This window comes from Stegostoma tigrinum, chromosome 12 (genome assembly GCF_030684315.1).
Source record: "Stegostoma tigrinum isolate sSteTig4 chromosome 12, sSteTig4.hap1, whole genome shotgun sequence".
Taxonomy (NCBI): Eukaryota; Metazoa; Chordata; class Chondrichthyes; order Orectolobiformes; family Stegostomatidae; genus Stegostoma; species Stegostoma tigrinum.
This window is the reverse complement of record NC_081365.1, coordinates 53,955,973-53,968,430: the sequence shown is the minus strand read 5'-3', so window position 1 is coordinate 53,968,430 and position 12,458 is coordinate 53,955,973. Positions and strand designations below refer to the sequence as shown.

Below are 12,458 nucleotides of genomic sequence, written 5' to 3'. Positions count from 1 at the left end.
ACCTAAGTTTTGTAATTACATAACGTAATGTCTTTTAGAGATAATGGGAACTGCAGATGCTGGAGAATTCCAAGATAATAAAATGTGAGGCTGGATGAACACAGCAGGCCAAGCAACATCTCAGGAACACAAAAGCTGACGTTTCGGGCCTAGACCCTTCATCAGAGGTTCGTTTTATTTGTTGTCTGTATAGGGTCTTTTAAGTTCATCAGCTAATGAACTTAAAAAAAAAGACCCTATACAGACAACAAATAAAACGAACGTCATCTACAAAATACCCTGCAAGAGCTGTGACAAACACTACATAGGACAAACTGGCAGGAAGCTAGCCACCAGGATACATGAACATCAACTAGCCACAAAACGACATGACCCACTATCACTCGTATCCTTACATACAGATAAGGAAGGACACCACTTTGATTGGGACAACACATCCATCCTAGGACAAGCCAAACAGAGACATGCATGAGAATTCCTAGAAGCATGGCATTCCAACCGGAACTCCATCAACAAACACATTGACTTGGAGCCAATCTACCATCCCGTGAGAAAAAGAACAGGAAATGACATCACCAACCCAAGGAAACCTAACCAGATAAATAGAAAGCGGGACATAACACCAGCGCTTCATCGGAGGCTCACTGTTGATGTTACCTAGAATGGTGACGAAACATCTGGGAACAAACCTTACAGCTCAGTGAACTAGCTTACATCCGGAACACAATAAAGACCCAGTCTCTTGTGGACCGAGAGGAGGAGAGCGCTGTCTTGGAGGTGAAAGGAGGGCGTCGGGTTGGCTGTGCACCCTTGCGACCAGTGGATCTTAATGCTGGCTTCGGCCTAACGCTGGTTCAGGGGAGCAGCCAACCTGCAACGATGGCTGCGGCAAGTGCTCGTGCCCCAGGTCAGGGGGTCCGGAACACCATCCGTGTTTCTGTAAAGAAAGTGGATGAAGGTGCACCTGTGGACCGCACCTTCTTCATGAAGAGGGTCCTGTTGGACTGTTGTGGGTTCGCTGCTGCGGACATTTACGGCCTGCAGGATTTCCCCGGAGGAGGTTTTTACGACGTGACCTTCAGGAGTGCCAAGCTTTGCGAGCGCTTCCTGGAGGTTTTCAAGGAGAAAGGAGGTGAGGGCCCCCTCTCTGTATTGACCGCTGTCCCGCTGTTTGTGATGCCAGCTCAGAGGAGCCGTATGGTGACTGTACATATGTACAACCCGCATGTGCCAGCAGTTCATGTCCTGACCTTCCTCGGAAGGTATGTGAATGTGGAAGGGGACCTAACTGACATCATGGACCCATTTGGCATCTGGACCAGTAAGAGGCAGGTCAAGGTGACGCTGAGGATGGGCGCGGACGGGAATGTCGTACACCCACCGTCCAGCTTCGCGATCGGCGGGAGCAGGGGCTACCTGACCTATGCAGGGCAACCTAAAGTCTGCCATGCCTGTGGTAGGTCAGGTCACGTGGCGGCCGACTGCAAAGCCACCATCTGCAGGAACTGCAGGGAGGAGGGACACCTTGTAAAGGATTGCCCCCAAGAGAAAAGCTGCAACCTTTGCGGGGAAGCGGGCCACCTCTATAGGGCATGCCCGCGGCGGGGGACCACCTACGCCCAGGTCGCTGGCAGGGGCAATGCGGGGGGCCAGCCCCCCCGGAGGAGAGGAAGGCACCAGGGCCCAGCAAGGACCCCACTAATGTGCAGGAGGGCCAGGTCGTGCAGGAGGGCCCAGCCCCGCAGGATGGACCCGAGGCCAGCAAAGCACCCCTGCAGGCTCCGCTCCCCCCCGACAACCCAGAGTCGATGGAGGCGGCGACAGGCGACCCAGGGGAGTGGACGACGGTCCGGAAAGCAAGGAGGAAGGTGCATCGACGGGCCCAGGAACCGCAACCATCAGGCGGGAAGAGGCAGCTACAGGGGGGCTATAAGAGCTCCTCTGACGACGGGGATTCAGAGAGGGCCCACCCGAAGCTGAAGATCTCGAGGGGGAAGGAAAGCAGCACCCCGCTTCCAGGTGACGGGAGGCGTCCTGAGGCTCCCTCCGACACCCAGTCAAGTGCCGCTGGAGCACTGGAGGGCCCCCCGGGACTTCCAGGCGGGAAGGACGAAACAGCGCATCCCCAGCCTGACCCGGAGCCGGACCCTCCTGCCTCCGCACCCCTGATGGGGGGATGCCACCCGGAAGGCAGCACCGTCGGTTTCCTGAGCCCGGAGAGCGTCCAGCAGTTAGCCCGGGCAATGGGCATGCAGGGACAGATGGAGAGGCTGGACCTTGGACTTGGGGAGGGTACTGCGGTCACTGCCCACAATGGGGGTACGAGTTGCGAGCATTAATGTGCGCAGCGTCAAGTCAACTGCAAGATGTGTGTCCACGTTGGCCTACCTGACCACCATCAAGGCGGACCTCCTGTTTCTGCAGGAGTGCGGGATACCGCACCTCGGCAGGTACGGGAAATGGTCCGGCGCCTGGACCTGTGGGCCTTCGATCTGGTCGCGGGGTAACGACTGTCGCTCCTCGGGCCTGGCTATTCTGCTGCGGGGGCGCGACTTCACCATCTCTCAAGTTCAGGAGGTGGTGGGGGGAGTGCCTCCTAGTGGCTGATGTCGCCTACAGGAACGCTCCCCTGAGGCTGATCAACGTGTACGCCCCAGCGGTACGGAGTGAGCGGTTGGCCGTCCTGCAGTGGCTTCCACCCCTGCTGGCTACGTCCAGGCCGGTCATCCTAGGCGGAGACTTCAACTGCATCATTGATGCAGATGGAAGAACCGGCGTGGGGACAGCGGGTGGGGGGAGTCAACTGGACGTCACGTCCAGATTCCTGATGGGCACGGTGAAGGACGCCAAGCTGCTTGACGTCTTCAGCACCACTGCAGACGGAGCGCAGCAGAGGTACACCTGGTCGCGGCCAGATGGGTCTATCCACTCAAGGGTAGACTTCCTGTTTGTGTCACGGACGTTCTCGGTCAGGTCCACCGGCGTTGAGCCGGTGTTCTTCTCTGACCACTGCCTCCTGCTGGCCGACTGTCACTTACAGGACGACCAGCCGGCCGGCAAGGGGACGTGGAAGCTCAACACGACTCTGTTGACCCCAGAGAACGTCGAGGAGCTTAAGAGGGAGTACGCCGGTTGGAGAACCGTGAAACCCCTCTTTGAGTCTCCAGGCGACTGGTGGGAGACAGTGAAGGAGAACATCAAGAGGTTCTTTGTCCTCAAGGGTGTTCAGAAGGCAAGGGAGAGGCGGGGAAAGCTGTCGCGACTCCAGAAAAGGGTGCAGAACCTGCTCCTTCTGCAGTTGATGGGGGTCGATGTCACGGAGGACTTCCGCGAGGTGAGGGGCCAGCAAGCCTCGCTCTTCGCCGCAGAGGCCTCCCGGATAATCTTCCGGTCCAGGGTCTGCTCCGTGGAGCAGGACGGGACGTGCTCACGTTTCTTCTTTCAGAAGGTGCACAAAGAGAGCTCTGTGCTTAGCCGGCTGAAGGAGGACGACGGCTCGGTGACGTCGTCTCGGCCCGACATTTTGAGGATCAGCAGATCCTTCTATGCCGGACTGTACGACACGAAGCCCACGGACAGCACGGCCTCCGAGTCGTTCCTGTCGTCTATCACGGAGGTCTTAGACGATGGTGCGAGGGAGTGGCTGGACCGGCCGATATTCCTGGACGAGCTGACCAGAGCCCTCAAGTCCTTGGAGAGGAATAGGACTCCCGGAAGCGACGGCTTACCGGTCGAGCTGTATTCCGCTCTGTGGGGCCTGGTCGGCCGGGACCTGCTGGAGGTGTACGATAGTGCGCTTCGGGCAGGGGAAATGTGCAAGTCCATGAGGAAGGGCATCATCACCCTCATTTACAAGAGGAAGGGGGAGAGGGAAGAAATTAAGAATTGGCGTCCCATTTCACTTTTGAACGTGGACTACAAAATCCTGGCCAAGGTCATAGCCAACCGGGTCAGGTCTGTCCTGGAGTCGGTGATTCACCCCGACCAAACCTGTGCTGCGTTGGGCAGGAAGATCGCTGAGAGCCTCGCGCTCATCAGGGATACGATCGCCTATGTACAGGACAGGCGGGTGGACACCTGCCTTGTCAGCCTGGACCAGGAGAAGGCCTTCGACAGGGTCTCTCATGCTTACATGAGGGACGTCCTCTCCAAATTGGGGTTCGGGGAGGGCATCCGCAATTGGATCCGGCTGCTCTACGCCAACATCGTTAGCGCAGTCTCGATCAACGGGTGGGGATCAGACAGTTTTCCTGTTAGATCTGGAGTCAGGCAGGGCTGCCCACTCTCTCCTGCCTTGTTCGTGTGCTGTGTGGAGCCCTTCGCCGCCTCCATCAGGAAGGACATGAGCCTGAAAGGCGTGACTATCCCAGGCAGCGGAGGCCTTCAGGTCAAGACCTCCCTGTACATGGACGATGTCGCCGTCTTCTGCACCGATCGTCGGTCGGTGAGTAGGCTGTTGGACATGGGCGGCCAGTTTGAACTGGCCTCGGGTGCCAAAGTCAATAGGGGTAAGAGCGAGGTCATGTTCTTCGGGAACTGGGACGACCGCTCCTTCATCCCCTTCACCGTCAGGACAGACTACCTGAAGGTGCTGGGTGTTTGGTTTGGTGGAGCTGGGGCGTGCACTAAGACTTGGGAGGAGCGCATCACCAAACTGAAGCAGAAGCTGGGCAGGTGGACGCTCCAGTCCCTCTCCATCGCGGGTAAGAACCTGGTTGTCAGGTGCGAGGGGCTTTCGGTACTGTTGTATGTGGCGCAGGCCTGGCCTATTCCCTGGACCTGCGCCGCTGCGGTCACCCGGGCCATCTTCCACTTCATTTGGGGGTCGAGGATGGACCGGGTCCGCAGGGACACCATGTACAAAGACCTGGGAAATGGGGGAAAGGGCGTACCGAACGCCATCCTTGCCCTGACGGCTACCTTTGTGTGCGGCTGCATCAAGCTGTGCGTAGATCCTCAGTACGCAAACACCAAGTGTCACTACTTACTGAGGTTCTACCTGTCCCTGGTGTTGCGAAGGATGGGCCTGGCCTCGTTGCCGCGGAACGCTCCGAGTAGTTGGACCGTTCCGTACCACCTGTCCTTCGTGGAGAAATTTTTGAAAGGAAACACCTTTGACCACAAGGCCGTCAGGCAGTGGTCAGCACGTAGTATCCTCGGGACCCTTCGGGAAAAGGAGAGGGTGGATCCCGTCGTGTGGTTCCCCATGCAAACTGCCAAAGTCGTTTGGCATAATGCCTCATCGCCAGAACTTTCAAACAAGCACAAGGACATTGCTTGGCTGGCGGTGAGAGAGGCTCTGCCAGTGAGATCCTTTATGCATGCCCGGAATCTCTGCGCCACCGCACGCTGCCCTCGAGGTGGCTGCGGGGGGGACGAGACTGTCGAGCACCTCCTTCTGGAGTGCGCCTGTGCGCAGGAGGTCTGGAGGGGGATGCAGTGGTATTTGTCGAGGTTCGTCCCAAGCAGCTCCATGACACGGGACTCCGTGCTCTACGGGCTGTTTCCGGGGACGCACACCGAGACCAACATCAACTGCGCCTGGAGGACCATCAATGCGGTGAAAGACGCTCTTTGGTCTGCCCGCAACTTGCTGGTCTGCCAGCTGAAAGAACTGACCCCGACCGAGTGTTGCAGACTGGCGCACACCAAGGTCCAGGACTACGTGCTGAGGGACGCGCTAAAGCTTGAGGCAGCCGCCGCCAAGGCGCGGTGGGGAAAGACCACCATATGAAACCCCTCGTCCAGAATAGAAAAAAGAACCCTATCTGGTAACTGGGCCAAGCTGGCACCTTCCCCAACTGGTCAGGTGGCCAACTGGGACTGTGCGGGGTGACGACTTCCGGGGTGGTTTCTTTGCTTTGTTTTTTTTTCTCTGTTTTGTTTTTTCCTTTAGTTGGTGTGCGTACTCCCTGGGTAACCCGGAGTGGCTTGCATGACTGGGTAGATGTATAAATGTTTTATTTTTTGTACATTCTATGAATAAAGTATATTTTTTCAAATAAAAAAAAGTGACGAAACGTCTGAAAACTAACCTTCCAGCTCAGCGAGCAAACTCACATCCATAATGTCTTTTTATATTAACTAGGTCAAATAAGATTTTTGTTTCTTTGAAAGATTATTACCAAAAGTTTAAAGGTTAAATGGGATGAGTTGAAATAATATTTGTATACATATGGTTAGGATGATATCATTCACACCAAAAACTTCAATTTTATTACATTCCTTTCTCAAGATATTGAATAACATGAAGATTTTCTAGAATTTTTCCCTTTCCAACCAATAACAGGGTTACTTTAAGAAAAAGACATCGATAAAGGTTTGAATGTCTTGTTCCAGGCCACCATGTGGGAATTAGCCAGTGTGTATTTTGTAAATCCCCATTAAACTTTCACCTGCTAAATCCCAAATACTATAACATATCTTCTAACTGAATTATATATTGACACACAATTATCTCTATCTTATACTGAAGGAGGAAGGAGCTCAAACAAATGCAACATCTGCATACCAGCTCTGCTGAAGTGAACCTTGATACATAAATGTTTTTAATTATTTGATTTGTACTGAAATATTGAAGGTCTGTTTTAAACACAAATAAGGTAGAGTTATGCAGGATGAGTTGTTGAAATATTCTAACAACTGAGCTAATTTCAATCAATTATTGACTGTTGTGAGCAGGTGTTGTATTTCACCAAAAAAACTGCTCATAGTTCATTTCATCATGGGCTGGATATCAACAGTTTAAGGCCTAATCTAGGTCCAGATTCTATTTACACAGACTGAAAGATTACAGACAATTTAAAATAAAAGGGTTTTAGAAGGTTGGTTGCTTTAAACAAGATTCTCAGAAGCACAGTTGAAATGTGCGTGTTTAATGTGCCACCATAGGTTTATTTAATTGTTTGATGCTTAATTCTGGATATTTTATGTGAGTGATTTTCATTTGTGCAACAACACTAGAGGGAGTACTTCCTCATCATGTGCAGATGTAGTAGTGTTGCTTTAGACCGTAGAATTGTGTTGAGGAGCAGGGCTCCAGCCAGCTTTTTTTAAGAACCAAGGACAGACACACACTCTGTGCTTCAAGGAAGATCTGCAAACAACACAATAATCAAGCAAGTGGCAAGTCCACCACAAGTGGTAGGCCTTCCCCAGGAATGAAGACCTCTGGGTGGTAGGAGTCCAGCCCTACAAGAGTTGCCATCTGATCAGAGGTCAGCTGCTTTTGCTCTGAGCAGTGAAAAGGAGATGTCCGTGGTTTGTGCCAGAAGAGCACTCCCTGGCTTGCAGGAGGGCCAGGTAGTTTCAGAGGAGGCGAGGGCCTAATTAGACTAGGGTTAAATGAGAGGTGGTCCACCTCCTGTTCCATGGTCAGTCTTTTGACTTGGTATTAAGCGTTTTTGGTGAAGGAACCCACCAGATAACCATGACTTCTTTTTTGTTTTTAACTATTAACACCAAAAGTAATCATCTGTGCAGCCAATTAGATGTTTACAGGCAAAGGCCATTTTGGGCAACAGGGGCCGCTTTTTTAAAAAAGACTTATTTTCCTAATCAATGCATTCAAAGATGTTATGACACACCTTTCAATCAGATGGGACTTGAACTCTGGCCTCTCACTACCCTGCACCACAAGACAGCCCATCTGGGTCTGCTTTTCTTCTTTTTTTTGTTTTCATTTTGCCACAAGAGAGCCCAGCAGTAATATTTTTCTTTTCTGCATTTTCTCCTAGATAATCCATGCTCATATAATTTTTATGTGTGTAGTGAGACAGAAAAAAAGAAGACACTGTTGTCATAAAATCATAGAATTCCTATTGTGAATAGACTCTAACATCAGAAAGTGAAGAGGTGGGTGTAGGGAGAAAGGGGGCGAACTAAATCGAAATGGAATTCTATCCATGCTATGGATTTGGAGGGGGAAATAAAGCACTGTATCCCCTGTGGCTGAGTGTAATTTTTTTTTCAAAGGATCTGTTACATGTTTGACAGGCACAATTAGGATACAGGCCCTTTATCTCAAAGTCAGCCCTTAATGCTGATATTATATTGTCTAATCAGCCTGCTGTAGAGATGTTATTACTTGATAATGTTGCAAATGGGGCTTGAACGTAGGACCCCCTGGTCTGTGTGTGTATCCATTGTCTTTTTCAGACCATCGGGCTGCTCTCTCATGAGGCAGGTAGCTGGTGGTGATTTAACCTAAGGGCAACTGTACATCAGGCAAGGGAAGAGGTTGAGAAGGAGAGTCCTTCATGGTAACCTCAGCCAGTGAGGGAATTGAACCCATGCTGTTGGCATCACACTGCTTTGCAACTGTCTAGCCAACTGGGCTAAACCAATCCCTTGGTTTAGTCTACTTTATAAAAGATTCAGGTGATGAGTTCCAACTGGGAAGCTGTTGCCTGTTGCCAAAGGAGCTCATACTCAACAAACTCCACAAGGAGATTAAATAGTGATTTCCCCATAGGCCTTGTCGAGGTTATCATAGGAAAACTCCTATTTTTCCAATGTAAAACATCAAATTATGGATATACATGTTTAAATGACTTGGATTGATGATTCCAGTATCAAAATATGAGATAAATAACTGATTACAACTGCATTCAGAAAAATTTGAGTATTTGAACTAAGCCAGTAGATGGCAGATGTAGTTCACTGAATAAGCATATAAAATTTGTAGAATATTTGATGCAAAGGCTAAATATTGAAAACTAATGTTTACATTAAATGGAGCGATAGTATTACTGAACAATCACAAAAGAACTTTCATTTGCTTTGATAACTAGAAGTGTAAAGCATTCGTATATAGCATGGGCTGCCACTTTGCTCAACATCCAGACAATTCAAAACAGAAAAATATACCATGGAGGGGTTATGCCAGTTAATGAATAGAATAACCAAACTGGTGTTCAGCAGTCACAAAAATAAACATGAGGCTTTGAGTTTCAAGTTCAAACTATGAAAGTGTAAAAGATGGGCTGATTTGTAAACATGTTGCAGACCTAATTTTATACACAATGTGCAATTCCACTCATCCAAACATAAAAAGGGCATTATTCTCTTTGATGCTACAAAAGTAAACAAGCAAGATTATGCTGGAAATGAAGATATAAGAAAAGGTAAAGTAGTTAGATTTGGATCCTTCATGGAAAAGAAATCAAAAAAGCCAATTGAGATTTTCACATTTCTGAGGGAAATTGATTAAATTCATTGAGGAAAATTATTCACTACAATAAAAGGCTCAAACATTGAAAGTACAAGTTAAAAAAGAATTCTCACATAATTAATATTTTGCAGAGGAATTGTGCAGTAATATTATAAAACCACATCTCATAAATTCTCAATTTCTGTTTTAATACAGCAAATTCCAAATTAAAACCTGATGTCAAGAATCACTGTTAGCATATAGCACAGTCAGAAATCTGGAAAAGTAAGCAAATTGGAGATGTTTGCTCAGGGCATCTTCTGATGAGAATGTGGCTTTAATTAAAAGATCGACATAAACATCACTTTTGGGGAAAATTTTGTTGATTGAAACATTGAGCTGAATCTTACCAGAAATCAACTCAGGATCAATTTTGGCAAATTTTATGAAAAGTTTTATTCGGTGAGCCCCAAGTTATTTTTCTCATGTTATCTTCCCACATTCAACTCATTACCAATACACCAGGAACCTATGGGCTTCCAGTCATCATGTCCTCCCATTCCACTCTCCAGAAGGCAAGTCCTAGTCACTGCTGAGGTCTTCTGGGAATTCTGGCACCCCCGCCATCTTTGAAGCCTGGACGTGTTTGTTTTATCTTCCCCAAGGGTAATTGCAATTCTGTTGGCCAACAGGAACCTGGAGGTCCAGCTGGACTGGGCACCATGTGGTTGCTGCCCATGGAGCATGCTCTGTGATGTTGGTGACTGATGGAAGCCTGGAAGAGCACATGGTGAGCTGGAGTTGCTGGATTACAGTCCTAACTTTCCTGTTGGTAATTGTCCCTGCCTAGTTTTTAACACCGCAGGTAGGAAAATGCAAAACTGCATATTATAAGACTATAAGATATTGGAGTAGAATTAGACCATTTGGGCCCACTGAGTCAGCTCCACCATTCAATCAAGGTTGATATGTTTTTCAACCACATTCTCCTGCCTTCGCCCTGTACCCGTTGACCCCCTTGTTAATCAAGAATCTATCTATCCTTATCTTAAATACATTCAATGATTAGGCTTCCAGGCCTCTGCAGCAATGAGTTTTACAGATTCACTGAGGAAATTCCTCCTCATCTCAATTCTAAAGGGTTGCCTCTTCTCTCAGAGTCTGTAACCTTGGGTCCTAGTCTCTCCTACTAGTGGAAGCATCTTCTCCACTCTATCCAGGTCTCTCTGAGGTATCTCGCCCTTCATCCATCAAAACTCCATTTAAAATAGAGTCCTCAACCACTCCTCATATGACAATACCTTCATTCTTGTATATCCCCAAGGCCAGCACATCCTTTGTCAGATGTGGCGCCCTAAACTGCCCATAATATTCCAAATGTTGTCTAACCAGAGCCTTATCTAGCCTCTACAGTATATCTGGCCCTCTTGAAATGAAAATAACACTGAATTCACCTTCTTAACTGCACTGGACCCTTTATGTAAACCTTAAGAGAATTCTGAACTAAGGCTTCCAAATTTCTTTGCACTTCAGATTTCTGAAGCTTTTAACCATTTAGAAAATAATCTATGCATCGATTTTTTCTACTAAAGTGCATAACCTCACACTTGCCCACATTATATTCTATCTTCCACTTCTTTGCCCACTTGCTTTGCCACTCCACTTTCTCAACACTATCTATCCCTACACTTATCTTTGTTTCACATGAAAAATTAGCAAAAATGTCTCCAGTTACTGCATCCATATCATAAATACTTAACATGAATAGTTGTGGTCCCAACGCTGACCTCTGCGGAACTTCATTTGTCACTAGCTGCCATCATGATGAAAAAAACCCTGTATCTGCATTGTCTGCCTTCCACTAGTCAGCCAATTTTCTATCTATACCAGTATCTTGCTCCTAACACCATGGGGTCTTTTCTTATTTACCAGCTTCCTAAGTCACATCTTGTCATAGGCCTTCTGAAAATCCTAATAGGTCAAGTCCAAGGGTCTCCTTTGTCTAACTTGCTCAGTACCTCCTCAAAGAATTCTAAAAGATTTAACAGGCATGGCTCCCCTTGACAAAGCCAAGTTGACTCAGTCTTGTTGTGCCATTGTACTTCCAAGGCACCGTTATCTCATCCTTAATAATGGACCCAAAAGTCTCACCAATGACTGAGTTCAGACCAACCACCTATAATTTCCATATTCTGCCTCTCTCCCTTCTTAAACAGGTTTTTTATGTTTACCATTTCCAGTCCTCTGGGGCCCTCCCTGACTCCAGATGATCAGCAATTCCTCTATAGTCTCCTCAGCTATCTCCTTCAGAACCCAGGTATATAGTCCATCCAGTCCACGTGATTTAACCACCTTTTGTACTTCTAGTTTTCCCAGCAACTTCTCCTTAGTGATAGCCACTACACTGGCCATTGTCCCTAGTACTCTTAAAGTTCGGGGATGCTTTGGTATCTTCCACTATAAAGACTGACGCAAAGTACACATTTAGTTCCTCTGAGATACAATGTGTAGAGCTGGGCGAGCTGACATTTCGGGTCTGGGCCCTTCAGATTTCTGAGGAAGGGTCCAGACCCGAAACGTCAGTTTTCCTGCTCCTCTGGTGCTCTTGTCCTGTTGTGTTCGTCCACCTCTACACCTTGTTATCTCAGATTCTCCAGCATCGGCAGTTCCTACTATCTCTCTATTTAGTTCCTCTGTCATTTCTTTATTCCCTGTTACAATTTCTCCAGTCAAATTTTCTAGAGGTCCGATGTTCACTCTTGCCTTTCACTTACCTTTTATATATCCAGAAGAATTGTTACAATCTTCTTTCATATTACTAGCTATTACTTACCCACAATTTTCATCTTCTTTCCCCCTTGCTGCTTTTTTAGTTGCCCTCTGCTAGTTTTTACAGACTTCCTATTCCTCTAGCATCCCACTAATCTTCACCACATTATCTGCATCAACAAGGCGAGATGAGATTGTCATGAGGGTGTTAATGTCTTCTAATGCATGCTCTCCTTCACCATTTTGCTGGAAAATGTGACTTTTGTTCTTGACAGCAGGAAGCTCCTCACTGTCAATCACATGCAAATCTCCCAACTTTTGAGCCAACGCCCTCATTATGTTAGAGGCTGGTAAGATTCAGCCCACTGTATTTATTTTATAAGCTTTGAGTATAGGAGTTGGGACGCCATGTTGAGGTTGGACAGGACATTAGTGGGGCCTCTTCAGGCATACAGTGTGCAGGATAATAAAATGTGAGGCTGGATGAACACAGCAGGCCCAGCAGCATCTCAGGAGCACAAAAGCTGACGTTTCGGGC

General features: G+C 48.2%; 1 protein-coding gene across 1 annotated transcript in view; it reads right to left on the bottom strand.

The window, feature by feature from the left end:
• LOC125457073 (G1/S-specific cyclin-E1-like) overlaps nucleotides 1–11,563 on the bottom strand; it is a 48,183-nt gene extending 36,620 nt beyond the window's left edge. Inside the window, 1 exon segment of the mRNA XM_048540784.1 lies at nucleotides 11,383–11,563. Coding sequence (XP_048396741.1) covers nucleotides 11,383–11,563 — 181 coding nt within the window.
• Nucleotides 11,564–12,458: the final 895 nt, after the last annotated feature.